The sequence below is a fragment of the Leucoraja erinacea genome, chromosome 24 (genome assembly GCF_028641065.1).
Source record: "Leucoraja erinacea ecotype New England chromosome 24, Leri_hhj_1, whole genome shotgun sequence".
NCBI classification, from domain to species: Eukaryota; Metazoa; Chordata; class Chondrichthyes; order Rajiformes; family Rajidae; genus Leucoraja; species Leucoraja erinaceus.
This window is the reverse complement of record NC_073400.1, coordinates 10,394,786-10,422,690: the sequence shown is the minus strand read 5'-3', so window position 1 is coordinate 10,422,690 and position 27,905 is coordinate 10,394,786. Positions and strand designations below refer to the sequence as shown.

Here is a 27,905-nt window from a genome sequence, read left to right as displayed (position 1 = left end):
AGCTTGGCTCTGCCAATCTACATCAGTCCAGCCGTTCATCATTTTTATTAATTAGAGAACTAAAAAGAAATAGTTGATGTATTGATCAATTCAATTAACTCAGTTTCCATCTCCACTGATGCAGCCCCTGCAGAGTATTTACAACATTTTTGTTTTTATTTTAGTGCTGGAAAACAAAGATAAAGCTAAATGTGCAGTCTCAATGTCAGCAAATGTTGAGAAAGACAACAGAGATTGATAGGGGTGGCCATATTTCGATAATGAAAATGGGGATATTAAAACAGCACACCAAAAGGTAATCACGTGATATTTGTTTCTGAGGTTCACACATCAGAAGGTTTTTAATTCATATTAAGTCAGTGAACATGGATATGTATAAAAATATAGAAACACTTTACTTGATGTTTCTTTCTCGAAACTTCAATTACCAGAATCACCAAGGGAAAATTATTTATGCAGTTCAATGGACATTCACAGGTGCTGTTACGTTAATGCGAGAATAAGTCAACACAGTAATAAACTGTATGAAACATGGGATATTTCCCTTGCATTGATTCCATAACATGGTCAGGCATCCAGATTGAATTCTAGTAAGATCTCTATGTCCAAGTTTTTCCGAATTGTGTTATCAGGCCCAAGTAAAAGGGATATGCAAGGGGAATGCTGGTTCTCAATGCAGTCAATATGTAATTACAAACCAATCTATAATTAAGAATCTAAAGCAATTCCTGGCTGTTAGACTGCAGTAGCTCTGTCAGCACAAAACATTTATTGGCATTCAAAGTGGGCCATGCATTACTATATTGATTTAGTATTCAATTAATGTAAACATTTAAAACAGACTTTTTATCATCTAGTGTAACAAAAGAAGTAGTACATCTAAAACACCAGAATATTTCATTCTTCCAAATGAATGTAAGAAGCATTATTTTACTTTGAAAACTAAAGCAATATGGCTCAATAGGTTTCCAAAGAGCTCATAACATAGCATTCAATGCAGCAGAGAAACAGGCCCTTTGGCCCAACTCATCCAAGTGACCAAGATGTTACTTGAACTAATCCTATTTGGCTGAATTTGGCCTATATGGAACATAGAACACAGAAAAGTACAACACAGGGACAGGCCAATCAGCCCACAGTGTATGCGCCAAGCATAATATCAAGGTATTGAATGAATTAATAAGTTTATTGGCCAAGTATTTACATACAAGGAATTTGCCTTGGTGCTCCACCCGCAAGTGACAACAACATACAGTGACAATTAGGAATGACACATAAAACATTAAACAGTAAATTAATGCCATCAGTCTGTACATGAACCATACCAATCCATATGCCTACCTAATAGCTTAAATGCCAGTACTGTACCTGCCTCCACCATCTCCACTTCTGGCAGCATGTTCTAGGCACCCACCAACCTTACCTCATTGTGCAATGAAAACTTACCTCATACATCTTCGTTAAACTTTGCTCCTCTTATCTTAAAGCTATGTCCTCTAGTCTTGGACATTTCCACACCAGGAAAAGGACCTGAATGTCTATTCCATCTATGCCTCTCATCATTATATATACCTCTAAACCTTTCTTTTCCATATACATGTCCAAATGTATTTTTTAATATTGTGATCGTACCTGCCTCCACCACCTACCCTGACGTTTTCTCAGCCACACTGCCATTTGTCATTACACTGGCAGTCGGTGTTTGTTATTAGATCTCTGGTTCTACAGGGCAAATGCAGGATAAGGCACATTGAGAACTAGAAACAAACATAGATGTAAAAACACTGATGCCTGAAGCACCAGTCATACCTTGTCCATGTGATATTCTTCAAGCTGTTTTCTTGTATTTTCCACTTCTTGGATTAGTGTATTCTGTGAAGGGAAAACATGTTTTTATGTGATGGCTGTTTGCTACCAATGTGAATGTTTTGTCCTCTTTTTGGTATATTGTTTAAACTTGGGTGTTAACAAGAGTCAAGCGGGTTTATTGTCATATGTCCAGAAACGGAGCAATGAAATTCTTACTTGCAGCAGCACAACAGATATGTAAAATAGGTACTCTGTAAACACCGTAATAAACAACAAAATAAAGGTGTGTGTGTGTGTGTGTGTGTGTGCGTGCGTGCGTGCGTGTGTGTGTGTGTGTGCGTGCGTGCGTGTGTGTGTAATAATGCAAAGACAAAAACAATACCCAAGTATATGTAGTCTGGAGCTTATTTGGAGGTTGTAGTGTTTAATAGCCTGATAGTTGTGGGGAACAAGCAGCTCTTGAACCTGGATGTCATCGTTTTCAAGCTCCTATATCTTCTTCCCGATGGCGGGTATTAAATTCTGGGACAGTGATATCTAAAGTATCTAGAATGCAGAACTGAATCCTAGAATATTGCAACATCATTAGTTCACTGAAATTAATCGCAATTACTAACATGTAAAAACTATAGTAAATACTACAGGTTAATACTCGAGGTTAATCCATCAGCTGTGCCCTCCAATGATGAATGTGAGAGGTCCAACAAGAACTTGCTCATAAAGGTCAACCATCTAACCAACTTCTTCAACCACTATCCCTCCCATTTCTTTGTATCAAACATCCCTCAAAATGCATCCTTCCACAAACCAAAGGCAACTCTGTTTTCTGATTTTCTCTCTCACTTTCCTCTGAACTCAACTTGGCAACAGCTTAAGAAAGCACTTACCTAACATCCTGGATGTGCTCCAGCTTTTCAAGTTAAATATCAGATTGCCACAGCTGTCTTGGGTAGCCCCTGCTAGAAAGTCCCTACTCTCTGCACTATTTACATACCACCCGCTGTCAATGTGTCAAGTTGAACCAGACCTTCACAACTTCGGGGTCTTATGATGGGATGCTCACCATCATAATGATTGCCTTCTTACACACTCTTTCTGATTCCAATTGCTTCTAAAACCTAATTCATGCACATTTTGCATTGCAGTACTGGCGAATCAGTCGAATTGCTGTTTTACAGCGCCAGAGACCCGGGTTCGATCCTGACTGGGGGTGCTGTCTGTACGGAGTTTGTACGTTCTCCCTGTGACCTGCGGGGGTTTTCTCCAAGATCTTCAGATTTCCCCCCACACTCCAAGGACATACAGGTTTGTTGGTTAATTGACGATATAAATATAAATTGTCCCTAGTGTGTGCAGGATAATGTTAAGGTAGACAAAATGCTGGAGAAACTCAGCGGGTGAAGCAGCATCTATGGAGCGAAGGAAATAGGCAACATTTTGGGCTGAAACCCTTCTTCAGACTGGATAATGTTAATGTGCGGTGATCGCTGGTCGGTACGGACTCGGTGGGCCAAAGGGCCTGTTTCCACACTGTATCTCCAAACTAAACTAAACTAAAGTAGGCGAGTGAATACTAAATGATGAAATACAGAATCTGGCCAGAGGAAAAGGACTTGAAATCCTGGACATTGTGAGGGTGGGAATGGTGCAGGACTTTAGTGTTGCTGATCAGTGAGAGGAAGCGGGGAAGCGATGAGTCAAACCCTGCTCAGTAGATGGGGTAGGGAGAGTACAGGTTTGGATGGGTATTGTTTTATGGATATATTAACAGTTCAATATCACGAATTTAAATAAGGCTTTTGTCAAGGTGGTGATGGCCAAGATCTTCCTTGAGGAGAGGGAATAAACAGGATCAGAGATATATTTTAACTCCAGTGGCTCAATGATCTGTCATTGTCTGGATGGAGTCAAGGCTTGAAGGTTGGAGTGGAAAGATTAGGAACAAAATCTTACCCGAGCTTGGAGGTCGTGTGCAGGATATGGGATAATGTCTGCAGAAAGCATGCAGCAATTATACTCCTCCTGAGTGAGATTGATGTGATGGCATCCATCGTGATATATGAAACCTTTTGTCTGGTTTACTTTTGCGGACACAGTACCTATAACTACAGACATTCCCCGACTTATGCAATACCTAATTAACCGCACTTACTTAAACAATTCTGTACTCAGTCCCTACTGCAATCAAGGCAGTTTGTAAATTCCACAACACTGTAGATCACTTAAATTATTACGGAAACAAGCCGGCAATGGCGGCGGTGCTTACCCAGAAGGCCACGCGCCACAGAAAGTGCCCTGGATACAGCGGACGCCGCTGAGACAGTTCATACTCTCAGTGATGAACACAAAGTGTTTAGCTGGCCAGGCAGCATCTCTGGATGACATGGACAGGCGATGTTTCAGGTCGAGACCCTTCTTCACTCAGTGAGTTATTTCGGGCAGGGGATGGAGATGGGGATGGTGATTCCAAGCTGTAACTTCTGACATGTAAGGGTCCACAGAACATAACCCTTACATAACCCTTACGAGTGCCTGTACTCTTAATCTCTTGAAATTGTTCCATTGTTGTTAGATTACAATTCTACCATTATTGTTATCACGCGTAAGTTGTATGTCTTGTATCCTTGCTAATTATAATTTTGTCTACTACATGGGTTTGCTCATGAGTTTTATCTGGACCATACTTATAATGCAAGGACAGGACAAAGTTGCAAGAGATAACAGGGAGCTATTTTTTAAATGCCACAATTGAGAAGACAGAAGGAGATGGTTATGTGTCTATATGAAAGAGGAAAAGATATAGATATGGAATGACCAATGGTGTCTTAAATCATTGGGAACAAAATGCAAAATTGTGCAGAAGCACATAGTTTTTTTATCTGGACCATACTGATAATGCAAGGAACATTAGACATCAGGATTTTTTAAACTTTGACTATATGAATATGGAAATGAATATTTTGATTAGACAACAGGATTTAAAAAATAAAAGGAAAGAAAATGAAGCAGTTTGTAGGGACAATAAACAGCCAAGCAGAGGATGCAATAATTGCACTATTAGAGCTTCACATTTTATTTCACAAATTCAGACATTAATTGGATGAAAGCATATTTTTCAACATATTTTGCTATTCAGGGTTGCCCTGTGGCCAAATGATAGGAATGCTGAACAAATTTCAAATAACCTGCAGCAATGAAGCATAGGGGCACAGAACATGAGATGGCTTTTAACTTTAAAAACAAGCTGGTAAAAACCCCAAATGCGAGACAATCACCAATGATAAGGCTATTATTGTTATATAAGGCCTATTGTTAAGGAAAAATCAAAATCCTTCCTGTGTTATTTTGAGGGAATAGACAAGGAATGCTTTCAAAATCCCATTTGATAGCTACTGATTCAATCCTTCGTTTAAAACTTTCATCACGGAGCCTGTTGCATTTATCTGCTGTCATTAGATTTTTTTTTCCCCCAAATGTCTACCCTTCTCTCCTCAAGGCTAACACGTTTTTCCTTATGTTCCTTCATCTGGCCAATTCTTATTGCTAATATACCTCAGTCACTTTAAACTGACTATGCTTTTTTTCTGAATTTGAAAGCCTGATGCATGTCTTCTTTTACATCTCCTCTGAATTCCATGCATTTCATTTCTCAGAGATATGCTGACCAAACTGCCTAAAATCTATCTTACCCAGATCTGATGCTGAATTAATAACCCATTTTTGATTCTGTAATTAAATTGGGAATAGATTATACACATCAATGAGAGTTCAAGTGATAGGAAGAAGGCATGAAGCAGATGGTGCCTAATTAAGTAAAACAGATGCTGTCCAATGTAAATAATTACTAGTTAGACAGTTCTGATTTTTGTTGGAAAACTTTGTTGTGAAACTGCAATTCTAATGTAAAAATGTATATATTGGCAGAGTTATAGTTATGAGATGTGCAGCACAGAGAAATACTCTTCCATGACGAATGAGATGTCTAGATACACCATCCCCATTTTCACCATTTCGCCCAAACTCTTCTCTTCCTTTCCTATCTACATACCAGACTTTGTAAATGCTATGATTGTACCAGCCTGTACTGCCGCCTCTGGCAATTTCTTCGATATGCCCACACCCTTTATGTGAAAATTGTGCCGCACCGATCTCCTGAAAATATTTCTCCATTCCATATCCTCGAGTTAAAGACTATCCAAGGAAAACATATTCACCATCTGTCCCCCTCACAATTGTATAAGTTGTTGAGGGTAAGGACCAGCTCTGCTCGGCATAGGAGTGTATTGGTAGACGGAAATTGGCTGACTCTGCAGTCGAGGAAGAAACGGAGGGCTTTAAGACCTTTCTGGTGGGGGATAGATGTGTAGAGTGACTAGAAATCTGTGGTAAAGATGAGGGAGTGTGGGGCTGGAAAACGGAAGTCATTGAAGAGCCGAAGAGCGTGTGAGGTGTCTTGGGCATAGGTAGGGATGGATTGGACCAGGGGGGATAGGATGGAGTTGAGGTATGTGTAAATTAATTTGATGGGACATGAACAAGCAGAAACAATGGGTCTGTGTAGCTACAACATGTTGCCCCAATCCAATACTCAATACCTCTGCTTATGAAGGCATGCAATCTAAATGTCTTCTTCACTATCCTCCCCTGTTAGTGCAGTTGCCACTTTCGGGGAACCATAAACTTATACTCCAAGTTTCCTCTGTACATCAACGCTCATCTGGCCTGGAGAAATGAGCCAAAATGCATGACTTCACACATGCTTTGATTAAATTCCATCTGCCATCACTCCACCCAACCTTCCAGCTGATCTATGTCCATCTGTATCCTGAGGAAACCATCATCGCTCTCCAGAACTCGACCAACCTCTGTGTCGACCTCTTACTTTTTCATCAGATCACAAACATTCTCATCCAAATCATTTGATGAGAATGTTATCCCAATAGCCCTGCCGATGAGGGTGAACAAGCTAAATACCTACTTCACTGCCCAATCCACCAAAGTCACAAGGCCATGCAGGGCCTTGTCACAAGCCATGCTTACAACCACATCATGTCAACCACCTTATGTTCATCAAATTTCTAAGGCTTTCTAGTCCACACTAGGGACAATTTACAGAAGCCAATTAGCCTACAAAACTACGCACCTTTGGAGTGTGGAAGGAAACCGTAGCACCCGGAGAAAGCCCATGCGGTCACGGGGAGAACATACTGTACAAACTCCGTAGAGACAGTACTCGGAGTCAGGATCAAACCCAGGTCTCTGGCGCTGTAAGGTGGCAAACCTACGCTGCACCACTGTGCCGCCACTACTACTGACATAAAATTCCCCACACTATAGTTTCCTGCTTATCCCTATAACCCTTCTTGAGTATAGGAATAATATCTGCAAACTACAAGCATGATACACTATTGGATACCTTGGATCATTACTGCTGTGGGGAACGGAAGGACTATGTTTCAAATAAGTCATGAATTAATTCAATTATTTTGACTGTATTTGTTTCCAGAGCTAAAATAGTATTGCTTCATTAACTTTGCAAGTACCACACCTTCAACTCAGTGTGCTTCCACGATTCATTCCATGCAATGAGATCAATGCAAGGATTAAATCCTTGATCTATGCCCTGAGATCTCTCATTTTCACACCTTACCCTTCCATATCTCTATGCATCCCTCTCCGCTGACGCTCATTCTGAAGAAGGGTCTCGACCCGAAAAGTCACCCATTCCTTCTATCCAGAGGTGCTGCCTGTCCCACTGAGTTACTGCAGCATTTTGTGTCTATCTTAAAAGAGTATGAAGTGGTTTACCTTTCCTTACTTCCAGATTAATGCTGAGATTGTGTTCAAATTAGTCAGGGAGCAATTTTAAAATGCAGGCCTCCTTGATGATCACACTTATCATTTGAGAACAATGTTGTGTTCAACAAACACCTAACAGTGAGCATATAGAGCATGCATTTCCCCACGTACTTTCTCTTCCAGCGCAGCCATTCGTTCCTTCAGGTGAAGCTGGAGTCGTTCATTTGATTCTGACAACAATCGATCAACGGTATCCGACAAACGCTTGTTATGCTCTTCATTCATCTTTTCTCGTTGACGAGCCTGCAATCAATGATTCAATGATTCAATGATACTTTATAGTCACATGTACCTAGATACAGTGAAACGCTTTGCTTTGCACACAACCCGGTAAAATCAAGTAGGAGACCTCACTGAGGCAGGACGCAAGTGTCACCAAAGCACAAGTGCCGACAAAGTTATAAACGAGGTTATCGCTAATAAACACCTTGCTTTAAACCAATTGCTCAGACTGTGCCTCAGAACAATCTGACCTATTTCCTTGCGGAATCATTTGCACACTGCATGAATCCAAACACCATGTTTGTGTTGTTGGTCCAATAACTTAACCACCGTGTAGCTATATTCATAATAAATACCATTTAAATAATAAAGTTAGAGCTGCAGTTATAATTCCAGATAATTGCTACATTATGACAATTAAAAATGAATTCTCACCATTCCATCCATATTTATTCTATTTCGCTTTTCTATATCCTTCAATCCTACAAATTTTGTTCATCTAATCTCTCCCACATTATTGCTCATAAATTCATAAATTCTAGGAGTAGAATTATGCCATTTGGCCCATCAAGTCTACTCTGCCATTCAATCATGGCTGAATTAACTTTCCATCTCAAGTCCATTCTCCTGTCTTCTCCCCATAACTCCTCACACTCTTTCTAATTAATCTGTACATTTAATAACCATATAACCATATAACAATTACTGCACGGAAACAGGCCATCTCGGCCCTACAAGCCCGTGCCGACACAACTTTTTTTCCCTTAGTCCCACCACCTGCCTGCACTCATACCATAACCCTCCATTCCCTTCTCATCCATATGCCTATCCAATTTATTTTTAAATGTTACCAACGAACCTGCCTCCACCACTTCCACTGGAAGCTCATTCCACACCGCTACCACTGCCTGAGTAAAGAAGTTCCCCCTGATGTTACCCCTAAACTTCTGTCCCTTAATTCTGAAGTCATGTCCTCTTGTTTGAATCTTCCCTATTCTCAAAGGGAAAAGCTTGTCCACATCAACTCTGTCTATCCCTCTCATCATTTTAAAGACCTCTATCAAGTCCCCCCTTAACCTTCTGCGCTCCAGAGAATAAAGACCTAACTTATTCAACCTTTCTCTGTAACTTAGTTGTTGAAATGCGCTCATATATCTGTGGCTTATGAAATTTCATCCTGGGAACGCAGGACATTACGTTTTGGAACATACCAGTGGAAAACTTTATTTATGTTTGGTGTCCTCCCAAATTCTTTCATTTTCTATTTTGTTTTCCCCCAATAATTCCTTTTATCGATTTCCTTCAGATAAAAGGAATCATGAACTGTTTAAATTATAAATTGGGGTGGATGGAGACGTAAGGCTTAAAATGGTTTCCACCTCAGCTCATTACAGCAAAAGTGGTTGCTGATTTCTTACAGAAGCTGCTCAGGTTTCCTGTGTATGAAATAGTGAAATTACAATTCATGTTATTCATTCTGCCTTTTAATTTTTGTAAGCCATCATCAATATGATTCTTCAAGAGCTAACACTTTACAATTCCTTGCCGCGGTGTGCCTACCAATGTTATCTCCATTCCCTTTTTCCCTTTGCGACATAAGGATATTGCATTTAATTTTTCACAATCCTAAGCAGGTGGCCAAGTCATTACCACTGAAGTCCACGGACAGTTTCTTCCCAGCTGTTATCAGTCAACTGAACCAGCCTATCACCAACTAGAGAGTGGTCCTGAATTACAACTACCTCATCCGAGACCCTTGGTCTATCTTTAATCAGACTCTACTGGACTTTATCTTGTACCAAACATGAATCCCTTTATCTTGTATCTGTACACTGTGGGTGGTTTGATTGTAATCATGTGTAGTCTTTCTGCTGACTGGATAGCACGCAACAAAAAAGCTTTTCACTGTACATCAGTACACATGACAATGATCTAAACTAAACTAAGAAAGCATGATAATTTAAATACAAATTTATGTAAACCATTTTCACTTCAACAATAGACTCAAATTTCATCCAGTAACAATATACAACCTACCCGTGAAAGCTCTTGATTTTTCTCTTCGAGCTGGCTTTCCAGTTGTCTTAAACGTTCTTCGATGTTCCCATGTCTTTCCTCTGCCTAACACAAGGAGAGGCAAAAGGTTATTCTGTATTCATAAAAGCTGTTATCTGATCAGCGATGTTGGAGGGAGAGTTTGCAGAGGCAACAGGCACTTCAGGACCTTGGCTTAGCCTGGCTTCATGAATCAAAACCAAGTAGCATGCAGCGAGTAGGAAGATTCCTAATAATATTAAGGTTGACTTTCAAATATCACAATACACTATCAAACTTTCCACATCATTTCATAATATGTACATAACTTCATTGACACACATTTCGTCACTTCAAGCTGAAATATAAAGGAACCAGAAGAAACCTGAATGTTTAGGAAGGAACTGGATGCTGGAAAATCGAAGGTAGACAAAAATGCTGGAGAAACTCAGCTGGTGAGGCAGCATCTATGGAGAAGAAACCTGAATAACTCTGCACTCTTTCAACACAATTTTCTCAATTGAATATTTGTGTAAGTGAAAAGTGAGTCAAAATTGCCGGCTGGAAGATAAATAACTGGCTCCAACATCACATCCTATTTCTGCACAATTTCATAAAAGTTATGCATGTGTCAGTTCTCCTCCAGCCATGTTCGATTGCTTCACATTTCCCACTTGCTGTGGAGTTGCTCCAAGCTGTGGCTGTACATCAGTGCGGGGTCTGATTTATAGCATTAAAGAACATGGAACAGGGGATTCCTAATTGGAAGTGGGTGTTGTGCAAATTGCTGTGGGAATCTACCAAAAAAAAAGAACACTGAAGCCAATGCAATAAAAGAAACCATCTATGCCGAACCTTACTCCATATAAACCATCTATGCCGAACCTTACTCCATGGTCATCCTCAATGTGTTCTGGAGTAAAGTTGGCTCCCTTGATTTTATTTTAGTTAACAGATACAGCGCGGAAACAGGCCCTTTAGCCCATCAGGTCCAGGCTGACCAACAAAACCCCGCACATTAACACTATCCTACACACACTAGAGACAATTTTTACATTTACCAAGCCAATTTACCTACATACGTACGTCTTTGAAATGTGGGAGGAAACCGACGATCTCGGAGAAAACCCAGGCAGGTCACAGTGGGAACGAACAAACTCCATACAGACAGCACCCGTAGTCAGGATCAAACCTGGGTCTCCAGCGTTGCAAGCGCTGTAAGGCAATCTGGGTGTTGACATCTTTCGGAACTGTTTGGTCACTGATCTTTTCCCATCATTATGTTCTTGTCTCAAATTATTAATGCACCACATCTCAACATTACTGAAACATATGCTTTATACTTATTTAATAATATCAATCATCATAATATATTGTGTGCTGTCATTCTTTTTGTGTTATTAAATTCTCACTTTTGTTAGTAAGGAGAAGTTAGCAAATTATGATTATTTAATACTACAGAACTTTATAACCTTTACAAATCAAACTGTGGGCAAAGCAAGATTTAGATCATTGCGTGACACTTCATGATTTATACACTAAAGGAGATTTATCAAGAATGGAATAACTTCAAATAATAATCCCATGTCCCCAGGAACAAATGGAAACAATTCATTTTTAATTTAACATCTAACCACCTAAAGCTGAACTTAAATCACAACATCAGATGTGACATCAAGGAGGCATCAGGCTTCGTGGTACTTCTTCACAGTTTGGAGTCCATCCACTCTTACAATTCCTTCAAATACAAATAGTGCCAAATGTAATGCACGTGAATACTGAACTCAAGAGTGCTGCGGGATGTGGGGTGGGATGGTTGTGGGTGGTGGTGGGCAGAGACACAGAGAGAGAGAGAGGGAGAGAGACCGCTCTAGAGAGAGGGAGAGAGAGGGAGAGAGAGAGAGAGAGAGAGAGAGAGAGAGAGAGAGAGAGAGAGAGAGAGAGAGAGAGAGAGAGAGAGAGAGAGAGAGAGAGAGAGAGAGAGAGAGAGAGAGAGAGAGAGAGAGAGAGGGAGAGAGAGAGACAGACAGAAAGAGAGAGAGAGAGAGAGAGAGAGAGAGAGAGACAGAGAGAGAGACAGAGACAGAGAGAGGGATGGAGACAGACAGACAGAGAGAGAGAGACAGGGGGAGAGAGAGACATAGAGAGAGAGACAGAGAGAGAGAGAGAGATAGAGAGAGACAGAGAGAGAGAGAGAGAGAGAGAGAGAGATAGAGAGAGAGAGAGAGAGTGAGAGGGATAGAGAGAGAGAGAGAGAGATAGGGAGATAGTGATATGGAAAGATAGATAGATAGATAGATAGATAGATAGATAGATAGATAGATAGATAGATAGATAGATAGATAGATAGATAGATAGATAGATATAGATAGATAGATAGATAGATAGATAGATAGATAGATAGATAGATAGATTCATAGAGAGAGAGATAGAGAGAGAGATAGGGAGATAGATAATAGATTGAGATATAATAAATAGAGAGCTAGGAGAGAGATCTTGAGCATAGAGAGAATAAGACTAAGAGATAGATAACAGTAGAGAGATCAGAGATATAGAGATACCGATTAGCCTTGAGAGATGATAGATAGAGAGATCAGAATTGGATAGATGCCAATAGAAGCACGAGGATATAGAGAAAGAACACGAGGAGACCGAGATAGAGATATATGCGTTTGGCATATAACCCATCAGCTTTTTTTTTACATCATGCAATGTCACAAAGTTTGTTAAATCTGATTTGAAATTCTACACAATTTGATTGAAAAATTGAATTGAGTTCGTGATAGAGAAATTAGAGAGAGAGGAAGACAGAAAGATACAGCATACTAAGAGAGAGAGACTCGATAATTAGAGAGAACTGGGTTATTAACGTATACACTCAGACCAATGATTATCAGCAGTCCCTGCTCTTACAGTACATGGTTGTACAATCTGCACAATCATGCATGTGGGTTGATTTCTGTTCTCCACTGTTATTATTAGAAAGTAATTATTTTCGACTAACCGTTCCCTCATCCATGAGAACTCCCTCTTTTCCCTGGTCCGGGGTTCACGCTCCTCAATCACAATAAAAATCAACTTTTGGAGTCTTCGTGTCATCAATATCACCTCCTTCCATCAGCCATACAAATTATATAGAATCCACACAGGCCGTGCAGTTCTTATGCAGCAGAGTGGCCTCTGAATCAACGTTCCCTCTGTTATGTTTGGTTGAAAGAAAGTGATTTGTGATGAATTATAACTGTACGCTTGACTACTTACAACACTACCTCGCTAGTAATCAGATTTCCGGGGTTTGTACATAGTCTTGGGGTTAAATCTACCTAAACCCTCTTTCCACAAAAGAAAGTATGCAACGGTTAATCATACACGTGGAGATGGATTTTGCGGTACATTCAAATACAATCTGGAGCTATCTATAATTAAGTGTGCAAACCCATATAAACGAATGATATATTGACACAAAGTATCTGCAACATAAAGCGGGTGGACTAGCTAGGAAATATAAACTGTCGGCCTTATCCGCCACTGATGATTTTGTCATAGAGGGGGAGTAGGGTGGGAGGAGAAGAACTGGAACTGCACGAATTCAGTTGGTCTTCTGCTCTCCTGAAGAGTGAAGTGAAGTAAAAATCCAGTCGGACTCATGTGTGGCGTGGATGGGTCGGTGTTCTACAAATAATCCTTTAATTCTCTTTCACCCCGCTCCACATAACCACCCCTCTAGATCCCGACTGAATGCGGAGGAATAAAGTTCATAGCATAAATAAAAATAATGCAAGGCATTATACAGAAACAATATGTGGTTTCGAACTTGACTAGTCCACCCTAATATGCCGAGTTATTACTCCAGTAGAGTCAAATTAAGTCTTACGACTAAGCGGTCATTAATGCCAAACAATCTGTATACTGTGTAAGTACCTACATGCACGCACACTTCAATACTAGTACAAGTATTCTCTGGTGTAAGTTAATAATAGGAGGAATAAAGATAGGAAGGGGTTATCGCGGCTAGGGATTTTATTATTAGAGAATTAAACATTCTGGTAAACGGAAAAAAGTGCCAGAGTGTAGGGGCACAGAGTACAGGTTGTCTTTCGTATTCATACTCAGCGGCCAGTTTTTTTAAAGAGACACTATCAGTTAGGAGGTAAAGCACACAACATTACTTAATGATTTTTACCACGAACCCAAATGGTCAATCAGCAACAACCAATTTGTTTTGATACCCCGACCTCTACAAATGGAAAGAGATCTGAAACAAAGGTGCAGGGAAGCGTAAGAACGAGAAGAAGGGGGGGGGCACACGTCAGGCCTGGGAGCACCACTAGAGCGGCGGATAACCAAAAGCGTACTCTCACCCAATGGGGTAATGAGGGTGTACAACCAGAGGCGGGGAAGAACACATGAATCACAAGTTGGGGGGTTGGTGGAACAAAAAGTGAAACAAACAAAACCGGGATGATGTATATTCCGGGTACAGTGCTACACCATCGTGTCACAGAAATACTATTCTTGACAAAAATAACGACTACATTCAAAAGCATAAAAAACGTCGTGTAGGCTTCACTGACACATGGGTTGAACTATCAGTAATAGAAGTAAATCCGGCGAGAGTAGGTAGAGCGCCTCCTTGTCAACGCACCATAAGTGCCGCAAAAGGCACGACTAGGATTGTCCCAAGGATGTGCGAATTGTAAGAGGAAAGGGCACCTGAATAGTGCGCTCGGGCCAGTAGCGACGCTCCGTCCGGCCTCGGCCAGCGAGAAAAAAAATCCGTGCTACCGACCATATCAACAGCGGGTCGATTTCAAAAAGCTGTAATTGTGACTGCAAAATAGGTGGTTACGAATGCAGATTTGTAGGATCGCATTGTGAGCATGCCACCTTTAGATCTGTTAAACTGCGGTGCACGCCCGGCTCATCGTGCGACATTTCAATCTGATCAACACACACTGCACAGTCGGGGACGCGGCTGATGAAATAATGTACTAGATCCAATGTAGACACACCTGGTCAAATGACCCTTGGAACATCCATGTTATCGCTCACCCCCTTTATAGATAAAGTCCAATGGTCAGGAACTAGGTCACAGAGTTTTTCGAGAGTATTCGGGGTGAAAAGATCTGAAACAATGCAGCACTGGACGGGGCAAGATGCGCGAAAAACGAACCGAAGCCAATAGCGTATCAACTGTGCTTAGGGAAAACAGAATGTTCAGCCTTATTTATTACACCTGGCGATACTAACTCCGGTCTCCAACCAGATTAACCACAACAGCATACGCGGGACGTAAGCTGTGCGCGTCAAGATCTTCAGTCTTGGTAGTATGTAACATCAATGATACAGCATGTTCGTAATCGGCGTTCAGTCTGCAGAACAGATCCGATTTTGGGGAATTGATGATACACTATAATGCATCGGCTCCGGAGTGGAATAATTGACCCGGAATAAAGGTAGTACCCTTAGGTCTCGTGAAAGCAAAAAGGATGATAGTGTGTGGAACAAACAACTGTAATCGATATATCTCAGAAAAAGGGGCTGGAATGCAATGATGTGATCAGCAGGCGGGGCAAACAGAGATGTACAGACAAGCTGGGGGCGGCTGTGCGGTCATATGTACTGTCTTGTCCAGAGACGTAGCACCAGCACGACAGTGCAGCACGACGGGGGCAAAGAATCTATGGTATACCCGTCGGGTCCAGACGCAAGGTGGTGGGGAGGGAGGCCCGTGACCCAAACAAGATGCGGGACGAGAGGAACGCGTAACTAAGGAGTGGAGTAGTTGGGGGTGTGGAGCAGCTGCGAAAAATAGGGAGGGGATAAAAACGCGGACCGGGAGAGGCGAGGAATTCTAAACTAGGAAATAAGAAGCTCCCTTAGCTGTGCGTGGGGGGAAAGGAGCGAGGAGAAAAGGGACGATACCTCCTGAAAAGGTGAGCAAAGAAACACAACTCTATGGAGGAGTGCAAACTATCACACAACACTGGTAACACAATATACATGGAACCACGCAGTCACGCAGCGGGAAAAGGGGGTGGGAAGCAGGGGCACTGAAGGGAAAACGGTGACATTTTGGGTGATGCCCGGGACAACAGGACTTGCCTTGCGGCTGGTAGCGAAGGTGGCAGCGCACCCCATACGCAGATGCAAAAGTCCATCAAATACCAGAGTGGCATGGGCGCAGAGACTCCTCATCCATTATATGTGCCAGCTCCTAATCAGATATACCGCTGCAGCAGCACAAGATTTTCGGCAGCTAGGGTGCCAAAAGAAAAAACAAAAAAATCAAAAATTCTTTGGGAGAGTGGATCAGAGAGTCGTGTGGTGATGCTCTGGGTGTAGTGATCAAAATACCATATTGGAGGCGTGAGTGTAATGAGGGGGGTGGTGGCTATTCGGCCTCCCCAAAAAAAAAAAATTAAATGCAAGGTCGCATGGCAAGGACATGCGGGGGACACACAAATATATAGTCAACGACACACGCATGCGTGACACACAGCGGACAGCCTCCACCTCAGATCGAAAACGAGAAATCGAACAGCCGTGCCGGCGGGTGGCAGAGTCGGGAACTGTGTAGCCAATTGTGTTGCAGTGGGGGGGGGAATACGCAAAAAACAACTCCAGGCATGCCTGATGTGGCGCGATTCTCGGTCTTCACATCTGACAAGAAAAAGTGCTGGGGAGTGCTGCATGACAGCGCAACAGCGTCTGCCTGAGGGTGAAAAGTGAGCCGAGCGTGCTCCGGGGGGGGGGGGGGGGGGTCTGGGGTGGAGTGGGTGGACGGGGGGGGGGGGGAGGGGGTCGGGTGGCGTGGGGGGCGAGGGGGTGGGGGGGGTCACACAGGTCAATATCTCTTGTCTACAGGCCCCGGACACACAACGGTCCCATTCTCCCCCGCACCATCTACTCAAAATAGGATGGGAGACAGTGGTAAATCATGGGCATCGTCCACTCTGCACTATATGATTTTTTTGTAAATGCGACGTCTTTAGACGAGGGCCTATGATCAAAAATTTGAGTTGGAAGTGTGAAGTGTTGTATAGGGGAAAGGGGAACTAAATATGTATTGGGAAGTACACACGAGTCAGACAGCACAGAAAAAAACCTCTCGCACAAACGTCAGACAAACCCATGTTAGGGGCGTGCTGCACAGTGGCATAGCCTAGATCTCTGCCACACGCTCCAGAAACCCAAAGTTCAAGCCTGACGCCCGGGGTGCTGGCCGGACGAGTTGGGACATTCCCCAGACACACCGTGGGGACCTTAGTCTCTCAGTAGAAGGCGGGACAAAAAAATCCGCAAAGCGAGTAAAATCGCGCTCGCCAACCTGTACTGCTCGCCGTACGCTTCCAAGTTGTGGTAGAGTCAGATAAGGCGGTTAGGTATACACATTGTGATAAATTGGCCCCACCTAGGTTTGGAAAATACAAATATTTAGTTGTAAACTAGGAGCGCTCGTTAACGGAAAGGGAACAGATGTGGTGTGGCCAACGTACGAAAGTGAAACTGCTCTCGTTGGGTAACTAGCGCTGAACTCTCTAAGGTCCACATCGTCATTGAGACTAACCGTAAAAGGTTATGGGACTGCCCCACATACCCATAGCATGGACTCTCTGCTAATCAACACACTACACACCAGGCAAGTTACCATTGGGCTGGGGGGGATGAGTCCACCGGGGCACCCAGGCACATCTAGAAATAACACAGGGATGCGAAAAAACAGGGGTGCGAAAATGTTTGGGTAACTCAGCGGACAGGCAAGCACATCTGGAAGAGAGGGAAATGGTGTATGTGGGGTTGCGGGTCCAAGACCAAAAAACTATATGAACTCACGTACGGGATGCAGTCAGTCAGGACAGGTAGTACAGTATGATAGTGTTTAGCTAGAGAGGGCTGAAGAAGGGTCCTCGTGGGAGGCCAAACATGCAACCTTTGCCGTCGCATATACCACATAATGCTGCCTGTTCACCCGCTAGGTTTACTCAGCAGTTGGGGAGCTAGCGGCGCGTGACAAGGAAACCTCCCTCGTTACACACAGTTGTCATACCAAGCACTATGGGTTAGACACACATGAAGAACATGATAATACCACTTACAAATGAACATTTAAGATTAGTACCAGACCGCTATCATGGGGGGGGGCGGACATTATACGAGAGTCACATAGAAATTAGGTATACACTAATTAAGTCTTGCATCGTAACCTGTCACACAAAATCCAGGAGAAACAAGCATTAAATCCTGCGTATAACTCAAGTAGGGCTGGAGCTAGCAGTTCTGGTCTCAAACCAGGAATAGATGAGTGCGATCCAAAGCAAAGCAACACACATCATCTTTATACTTTTTCAACTAACATTAGGATTCAGTGAAAAGTACGTCCAGTGATTTTAACAGTGCAGGCTTCTACTGTCGTATGTTCATCATGTATTGTTCCAGCCTTTAATGTTTGACCTTCAGGTACAATAGCTACTAATCGTTGCCTGCGTGCACTATAATTAAAGATTCATCAGTGTTTAAACCTTCTATGGATCAAACAGCTTTTGATTCTTTTCTGGAGTTTTGGAAATTGAAAGCTGTCTGGAAACAGAAGGTTGCCGTCTTTCCTGTAGGTTGCAGATAGTGAGAGTATTAACCAAAAAAAAGATACTGCATCAGTGCTTCAATCTCAGGCGGTGACCCAAATAAATAAAATGAGGGGACTTCCTCATCCTCTGCTAAATGCTGAAGACAACCACTGGGACTCAAACATCAAGCTGCAATAAATGACGCTGACAGAGCCCTGAGCTCTAGAACTCCAAGCAAATACAATCATATATCATACATACACTTCTGGTTCAGAAAATATTTTTGTCAATGTGAAAACAAAAATCAGCTGCATGATGCAGCAACTGAGTGACTCTGGATGAATTAAAGGCACATCGTAGGTTGAATTCTGTGCAACTGACTCAACACATCCAAGGAAGCTGCTCCATTCATCACACAGATTTAAGTAGAGCAGTCCTGATGTGCAGGATTATATTTTAAATTAAAAGCGCTGCTGACTAGTCAGCCTGGTGTCACAGAAATTGAGGCCACTAATTCGCTGTGGTAGGCTGTACGCATGCATTTGGCAGTTGTGAGTGAACTAACATGCATTTTCTCTCAGAGGGGGCAGCGTTAATCTTACACACTTTGAATAGTTATTGTTGAGGTTTGTCAATTAACCACTCGCTCAGTATTAAATCAGGATTTGGACAAGCAAAGCCAGTGTTTATTTCCCGTTCTTAACTGCCTTTAAAAAGATTGGTGCTGAAATGTCTTGAATCTGTGAAGATGGTCGTGTGATGAAGGAATTATGCTATATTTCCAGGTTAACATTGTGTGCAACTTGGAGATGAACCCATGATTGATCCTTTTTCAGTCTTTAGTGTATGGAGATACACTGTGGTAACAAGGCCTTCGGGGCCCACCAAGTCCACGCCAACCAACTCACTAGCGATATCCAACACACTATGGACAATTTACAATTTACAGAACCAATTAACCTAAAATCCTGTACATCTTTGGAGTGTGGGAGGAAACTGGAACACCTGGAGAAAAACACACACGGTCATAGGAAGAACGTACCAACTCTGTTCAGACAGCACCCGTAGTCAGGATCGAACCTGGGTCTCTGGTGCTGTAAGGCAGCAACTCTACTGCAACCCCACAATGCCACCCTCCTGTTGTCCTTTTGCCTTTTGGTGATGCAGTCACAGGTTTGGGAGGTGATGTCCAACTAATTTATGCGAATAATAGCAGTGCATTTTATTATGGTGGAAGAAATGAATATTAAGAAAAATACGTGGGATTAAAACCAGGCAAGCTGTTTTTTCTTGGATGATGTTGGGCATCTTGAGTGATATTGTGGCTGCACTCATTACACTCATAATACTCATGGACTTGTGCCTTGCAAATGGTGCAGAGGCTTTAGGTAACAAGAGGCGAGTTGGTTGCTGCAGGATATTGAGCATCTAACCTAAGTCTTGTAGCTACTGTATTTACATGGCTGGCCTAGCTGAGTTTCATGTGACCCTCGTGGGAGAGTTGGCAATGATATTGGAACTGAATATTAAGGTTGAGCCGTCAGACTTTTGGAATCGGAGCTGGTGCATGACTACCACAGTGAACAGGAAAACTAGACGGAAGTAAACAAATATAAAAGACTAATCTTGCCATTCAACGAGCTCCAAATAAATGACTACTCATCAAATGCATGGTGAGAATAACAGCACTTGACAATCCTAAAGATTAAAGATGTCTTTATATGATTTACTAGGGGTGGATAAAATAACCAGTTTACTCATCAGCATAAATATGTTTATCGACCACACAAAGGTTACCTGACGGTGCAGCGAATCCTTATTTACAAGCTCATTTTCAAGTTTATCGTTAAGATCGTGCACTGATGTGGACTCTCTTTGTGCAGCTAAATAACGCTTTTCAAGCGTTGTAATCCTCTCCTCCATATCTTCCTTCTGTGCCATTGCCTAAAGCCAACAAAGCAGAGAGTTAAATGTTGAATTCAACCAGATGTCAGCCTTTGCTTGGTTGCTGACACTCCTGGATGAGAAAGATGTCATTTCAAACCCCATGACATTCAAAGGGAGAACTTCAGTGCAATGAGAATGGTCTGAGTTTCTCTTTTGTAGAGGTAAGGATTCCTCAGGCACCGTTTAAAGATGAGCTTGGGAGTTCCTCCTGAGCAAATGTTTAACCCTTAATCAGAAAAGGAGATAGCCATGGAAATAGTGGATGCATTGGTTGACATCTTCAAACAATTCTTTAGATTATAAAATAGTTGTTGTAGATGGAGGGTGTCAAATCCTATCCTATTATTTAAACAAAAACAGGGAGAAAAAACAAAGAATTACGAGTCAGTTAAGCTAATATCGGTAATAGGGGAAAATGCTTGAGTGAATGGTAAAGAATGTGATAGCAGGAGTTTTAGAAAATATCAACAGGAATAGACAAAGTCAAAATTGCAAACCATTGTCCAATTAGTAAAAATCTCAGATGAAAATATTTACATTGTAGACACGAGAAGTTTTAAGAGGATATGATTTTAAATAATTGGAAGTTGGTCACATCTCACCTCCCTGATGTCTCTTTGGTACTTGTTGTTCATTTCTTCAGATCTGATCAGATCCTTCCTGGCTGTATTCAGGTCTTCTTCCAGTTCAGCCACCCGCGCTGATATTGTAGACAGACGGTCTTTCATCTGCGTCACTTCAAAGTTCTGTTTCTCCAGCAAGTCCTGCATCTCCACAACCCGACTAATCTCATCATTGGGATCAATGGAACCATTTGAAAGTCTCTGCAGAGTTAATGGCAAAACAACAGAGATTATAGACACAATGTTCTCCTTGGATTCACAGTCGAGATCTGTCATAATTAGAAGTTATCACTTTGACATTTTAAAGTGAGATATGAACTGTTAAACCAGTTTCATTTTAGTAAGTATAGGGAGAGGTTGAGTCAGCTGGGACTCTATTCCTTGGAGCGCGGGAGGATGAGGGGTGACCTGATAGAGGTGTATAAAATCATGAGAGAAATAGATCGGGTAGACGCAAAGTGTCTCTTGCCCAGAGTCGGTGAATCGAGGACTAGAGGACATAGGTTTAAGGTGAAGGGGAAAAGATTTAATAGGAATCCAAGGGGTAAACTTTTCACACACAGGGTGGTGGGTGTATGGAACGAGCTGCCAGAGAAGGTAGTTGAGGCAGGGACTATCCTAACATTTAAGAAACAGTTAGACAGGTACATGGAAAGGACAGGTTGGAAGGGATATGGACCAAACGCAGGCAGGTGGGACTAGTGTAGCTGGGGGACATGTTGGCCAGTGTGTGCAAGTTGGGCAGAAGGGCCTGTTTCCACACTGTATCACTCTATGGCTCTATGCTCTTACAATAATCTTTGCAGGCATATTTACAGTAAGTAGGTTTTATTGAGATTGGTTCCAATCAAAGGGCAGATTCAAATTGATCCATACTACTGGATAGAAACATAGAAACAGAAAAATTGGTGCAGGAGTAGGACATTCTGCCCTTCGAGTCAGCAACGCCATTCAATATGATCAAAGTTGATCATCTAAAATCAGTACCCCATTACTGCTTTTTCCCCATATCCCTTAATTCCTGTAGCCCTAAGAGCTAAATCTAACTCTCTTGAAAACAGCCAGTGAATTGGCCTCCACTGCCTTCTGTGGCAGAGAATTCCACAGATTCACAACTCTCTGGGTGAAGACATTTTTCCTCATCTCAGTCCTAAATGGCCTACCCCTTATTCTTAAACTGTGACCCCTGGTTCTGGACTCCCCTAACATTGGAAACATTTTTCCTGTCCAATCCTTTATGAATTTTATATGTTTCTATAAGATCCCCTCTCATCATTGTAAATTCTAGTGAATACAAGCCCAGTTGACCCATCCATTCATCATATGTCAGTCCCGCCATCCCGAGAATTAACCCGGTGAACAAATTGTGTAATGAAACGGTAAAGAACTTGTGACATTGATGACATACAAATGTTCCACATAATTCTGTACTAATCGGGCACTACACTGCCAAGAGCTGATGGTGCAAATATTAGATGTTAATGCCACTGAGCAAATCGAGTGCAATCAGAACTCGGTATTATTTTATTCAAAAGCAAAATGTACAAACATAATTTGCAACTAATGGCCCGTCCTCTTTTGTAATAGAATTCAATTAATCATTTTGTAAGAAATTAATATGAAGTAACACAGGAATTATTTGTGAAATTATTTTTTTGATAAATGTAGATGTCAAATATCTCAACGGGCCCCTCGTGGTAAAAGCTTTTGAGTACTGTGAGACTGCAATATTTTAAGATGATGAAAAAAAAACAATAAAGAAGAAAGAAAGAAAGAAAGAAAAAGAAAGAAAGAAAGAAAGAAAGAAAGAAAGAAAGAAAGAAAGAAAGAAAGAAAGAAAGAAAGAAAGAAAGAAAGAAAGAAAGAAAGAAAGAAAGAAAGAAAGAAAGAAAGAAAGAAAGAAAGAAAGAAAGAAAGAAAGAAAAAAAAGAAAGAAAGAAAGGCAACATTACTGAAGCATTTGTCCCTGTCAGCCATAGTCCTTGCTTTCTCGCTCCCTCTCCCTTTCCCAGCTCTCCGTCTCCGCCTCTTCCTTTCTTTAACCGCCCCCCCCCCCCCCCCCCCAGACATCAGTCTGAAGAAGTGTCTTGACCCGAAAGATCGCCTATTCCTTCTCTCCATAGATGCTGCCTCATCCGCTGAGTTTCTCCAGCATTTATGCCTACCTTCGATTATTCCAGTATCTGCAGCTTTCTTAAACATCAAAGCAATGTTGCTCCTTCTGCTCCATAGGGATTTTTTTCACACAGTGCAAATGAAAGTTGCATTGTCATTGACATATAAGACTTCTCACCTTGCTGGCAAAGACCAAAAGTAGTTGTACATAACAATGATTTGGTCTAAACAACCTAACCAAACTAATCACAATTCCAGTGTTGGAATTAGAACAGATTCAGAAGAGTGACACATCATCATTAAACCTTTTCAGGTCAATGGCTTCATTACTCTGGGCACTGTTCTGGATGGGGTGGTTCTGCTGAAATTCTCCACACCTCTTGAGTGTCTCTTGAGTGTCTTCTAACTAGAAATTTCACAATTATGTTTCTGAGCAACTTCTCAATGTGGTTGCAGTTGAGGAATTAGTCAGCATTACAACATTTGCAGTCTCTTGTGTCTCCATATTCAAAATGAGCCGTCCATAAGTAGTTATAAAAAGATGCTAAGCGGATGGGAGACTCTAAAGAAGAACCAAGTTATTCAGTGCAGAATAGTTGTGAAAAAGAAAACTGTTCAGGGCAAACTGTTTTCTCTGGAGCATCGGAGTGTGAGAGTGTGAGAGTGTGAGAGACTTGATAGAAGTATATACAATCATGAGAGGCAGAGGTAGGTTGAGTCAGAACCTTTTTCCCAGGGTGGAAATGTCCAAAACTAGAGGATGTAGGTGTAAAATGAGTAAAGAATTCCAGATTCACCAACCTCTGACTAAAGCAATTCCTCCTCATCTCCTTCCTAAAAGAATGTCCTTTAATTGGGAGGATATAACCTTTAGTCCTAGACTCCCACAAGTGAAAAGATCCCCTCCACATCCACTCTATCCAAGCCTTTCACTTTTCTGTATGTTTCAATGAGGTCCCCCCTCATTCTTCTAAACTTCAGAGAATATAGGCCCAGTGCCGTCAAACTCTCATCATATGTTAACCTAGTCATTCCAGGGATCATTCTTGTAAACCTCCTCTGCACCCTCTCCAGAGCCAGCACATCCTTCATGGAAGTGCATGGAATAGAAGGATATAGATCATGTACAGATAGGTACGATCAGTTTAACTTGGCATCATGTTCGGCACAAACATTGTGGGCCAAAGGGCCCATGCCTGTGCTGTACTGTTCTATGTTCTACGAATCAAGTGTTCTGAAGAGGCGAGACCAGACTAGGTTTGAAATGTCTGAATAATTATCCATGAAACTTAAAATGTTCAAAGATCTAAATTCACTGATGGAACAGTGAACATAGTAACTTAAAGCGAACAAGAAATTAATATAATACTATAACCACAATTTTAGATGAAAACCAATATGTATACTTAATAACATGAGTAATCATACACTTTCACCAGGATTGCTACTAATCTCCAAGCATTTATGAAAATCAGTATCTAATTTCAAGAACCAATGACGTACAAGTTCAAAATGAAATAATAACCAATTTACCACCTACACAGTTCTCATGTAGAGATAGACAAGAAAGAATTGATGAAGTTATTTTGTACTTAATGACAAAATTATACCATGAGTAATTTGCCCTTTTCAAACATAATTTGATCTTCCGAGAGAGGCAGATGTAGATCACTAACAGTCTAATAAAAAATGATTATGAAGTTAGGATGAGCTGCTAATCGGATAACTTTGAAGAAAGAAATTCAAAATATGACAGTTTGCAACCATTGACAGTCCCAACAACAGGTTAATTCTGACTCCCAAGGCTTTACAATTAGTATATAAATAGATGATTTCAGATTTCCAGCATCCGCATTCTTTTGCTTAAATACATAAATAGATCTATGAATGACAAAAGGTGAACATGATGCATGTAAAGAGTTGATGTTAAGATTAAAAAAATCACAACTCGAACATCGTGTTGGCAGGTTACCGCAAAGACGTTTTTGTAAGTTTCTTTTCACATTCCTTAAAAATCTATTTTTGCTAACTAATTTGCATGAATTTTCCATTTATAGTGAAATCAACAACAAGTACACAAAAATAGAATCAGCACCGGTTTCCCAAGCTGTTATGTGCCTTTTTCCAACTGTTACTTTGGTTGAAAGAAAAATAAACAGAATCAAAATGAACAATAGCTAAAGTTGCAAATTCTGTCAGGAACCGAAAAGATAGAAATGTAATAATATATATTTATACAGTGCATTACTTCATTTCACCAGATGTGCTTAGGATTTTTTATTGAATTATGTATTTTTAATGTGTGGTCACTAAACAATGGGAAGGGTGGCAGACATTTTGTGTGTAGTTTTTGGCAGTTTGGGCGAGCTAGGAATTTTGACCATGTCCTGTTCTCCTTTCAATTGTGTCATGGTATTATGTGCAGCAACTGAAGCTAATGAACACAAAGACTGATTTACTGTCACCTCCAGTGCATTCCGGAGTTCAAAACTGTGAATGAAACCGGAAGCCAGGGAATATTGTGTCGGAAGGAATTGCCAATGCTGGTTTACACCGAAGATAGACACAAAATGTTGGAGTAACTCAGCGAGCCAGGCACTGTCTCTGACCGGTACCCCCCTTCAGACCTGAAACGTCACTCATTCCTTCTTTCCCGTCCCGCTTAGTTATTCCAGCGTTTTTTTATCTAGCCAGGGAATATTGTCAGTGTTCCCCAAAAATGTTATTAACTACATTCATGCATCAATGATATTGTCAACAGTTATGTAAATTTAGCTAATACTAATAAATGATTCTGTGGCTGTACATTTTTAAGGGGAGTTTGATAGTTTGTTCAATGCCAAAACTATTAATGCTCAGAACAAATACTCTTCAATAAATTATATCAATGAATGCTCTCAATTCTAGCACCACAAAATGAATGGCAATGTAAGATTTTCTCATTAACATATCTGCATCAGAACTTTGACAAAATACCAATGTGAAAACTAGGCAAAGATTTAGCACCAATCTGGGTTGAGTTTGGCACATTAAGCATAAATGGCAGCAGTAAGTGCGTCAAGAAGCATCTGTGGAGTCAGAGAGATAGTCAACATTTTGTATCGAGATCATGCATTTGGATTGTCATAATGTATAGTGGAGCAGGCTTGCAGGTCAAATGGCCTGCTGCTGTTCCCAATCCTAATTTTCTATGATGGCTGACTTGGTGCACTTGAATTCCAAACTCGATTCCATTGGGCAAGATCTTTATGTCTGGTCCCAAATCCAGACTCGAAACCCGTGGATTCCTCATGCCCACAACTATCCTCTCCATGGTCATGTGGACTTCCTCTGGATGCTCAGGTCTCCCTAAACATGTGTTGATTGGTAATCATAAATTGGCTTTAGTTTAAGTTAACAACAAAACAGAATCAAAGGGGAGATGACAGGCATGTATGAGTGAATCAGTCACATGAGGACAGATAAGTAGGGAAAGAGGGGAGGCAACTAATAAGGTAGTTTCTATGAGAACCCATACAATTTGCAAATGGCCTCGTTCTGTCTCATTGTATGTTTAAGAAGTGAGGCTAGCTATAGTAGTCTTGCAAGAAGCTGATGTGGAATATGACCTCCTTTTGTGTGGTTATCAGTCTGGAATTTAATTTTCCTCTTGTTCAAGGGGGGCTATCACCTCTTCAGAATGATATTTGTCTATCCAATGTTTATATATTGAACAGGTCTATTTTTTAATAACAGACTGTTCGAACTGCATGGAGTACGAATCAAATGCTAATCTATCCATTATTGTTCCGTGATGGCTTGTGAGACAAGCTGAGAAGCAATCTTATTTTGTCCTTTAATCATAATTTGACAATGCATGAGGCGCTCTGAATTAAATTAAAAACAAAATAAATTCACCCCATAGTAGAGAAGAAACAAAAGAGAAAAAAAAAAACCCCAATCATATGAAAGCATAATATAGGAAATGAAATGGGAATATCTGGGTGTGAAGCTTTGTGGTAGCACGGCTAGATCTGTAGTTAGAACTGGAAGGATTTTCAATGCTCCAGCTGTTCCTACACCTGAACACACGTCCGCTTTGCTTTATTGCAAACATCATTGCATATATGATAAGGAAGATTGTAATTCCCTGACTGCCTCCACAGTACAACTGGCCAGAAGTGCTCCAAGCACTGTGGGAGGATTTACCCACTCAGGCAATGCTGGCTGTCAGAGAAATGACATTCTGCTCTTCTGTGTTAAAAAACACTTGAACATATCAAAGATTAACCTCATTATGCCTGTGAAGTCAGTACATAGGGTTTCAGAAGCCATGGGTGTTAGTGAATAGTAAATCAGCCTAGTTGCAGGTGGAAATATGGTTAAAATCTACGCATAAATATTTGAATATCCATACAATTATATCAATATACTATCCACCCCACCAACATATGAAAAAAATGCTCATAAATATGAGAATATAAAACACAAAATATAGCAAAAAAAAAATGTGAATAGTGTAGAAATGTAATATTAATAACTAACCAAGAATGAATACAGACAAAAAATAGTGGAGAAAACTAAAGCAAATCTAACAGGTAAATCAAAATAATTAAAAGTCTCATCTTGACCACTTCCTGTCTGTGCTGTATATTGATTTTAGAAAAAACGCTACCATATATCGCTATGATATTTGGCCATCTTAGTCACAGTCCTCCTCCACTGAGCAGGCCCCGAGGATTTTTCCCAT

General features: G+C 41.2%; 2 protein-coding genes across 7 annotated transcripts in view; both read right to left on the bottom strand.

Moving 5' to 3' along the window:
* LOC129708639 (liprin-alpha-2-like) overlaps positions 1–10,049 on the bottom strand; it is a 76,831-nt gene extending 66,782 nt beyond the window's left edge. For all 6 annotated transcript variants that reach the window (XM_055654524.1, XM_055654521.1, XM_055654522.1 and 3 more), the window contains exons 1-3: positions 9,928–10,049; positions 7,780–7,911; positions 1,810–1,872 (exon numbers count right to left, since the gene is read on the bottom strand). In XM_055654524.1, the coding sequence (XP_055510499.1) occupies positions 1,810–1,872; positions 7,780–7,893 (177 nt within the window). In that variant the 5' untranslated portion in view covers positions 7,894–7,911; positions 9,928–10,049. The remainder of the gene's footprint in view (positions 1–1,809; positions 1,873–7,779; positions 7,912–9,927) is intronic.
* Positions 9,318–27,905, bottom strand: part of LOC129708529 (liprin-alpha-2-like) — a 59,530-nt gene continuing 40,942 nt past the window's right edge. The window contains exons 4-7 of the mRNA XM_055654332.1: positions 21,041–21,262; positions 20,289–20,435; positions 9,928–10,011; positions 9,318–9,326 (exon numbers count right to left, since the gene is read on the bottom strand). Coding sequence (XP_055510307.1) covers positions 9,318–9,326; positions 9,928–10,011; positions 20,289–20,435; positions 21,041–21,262 — 462 coding nt within the window. The remainder of the gene's footprint in view (positions 9,327–9,927; positions 10,012–20,288; positions 20,436–21,040; positions 21,263–27,905) is intronic.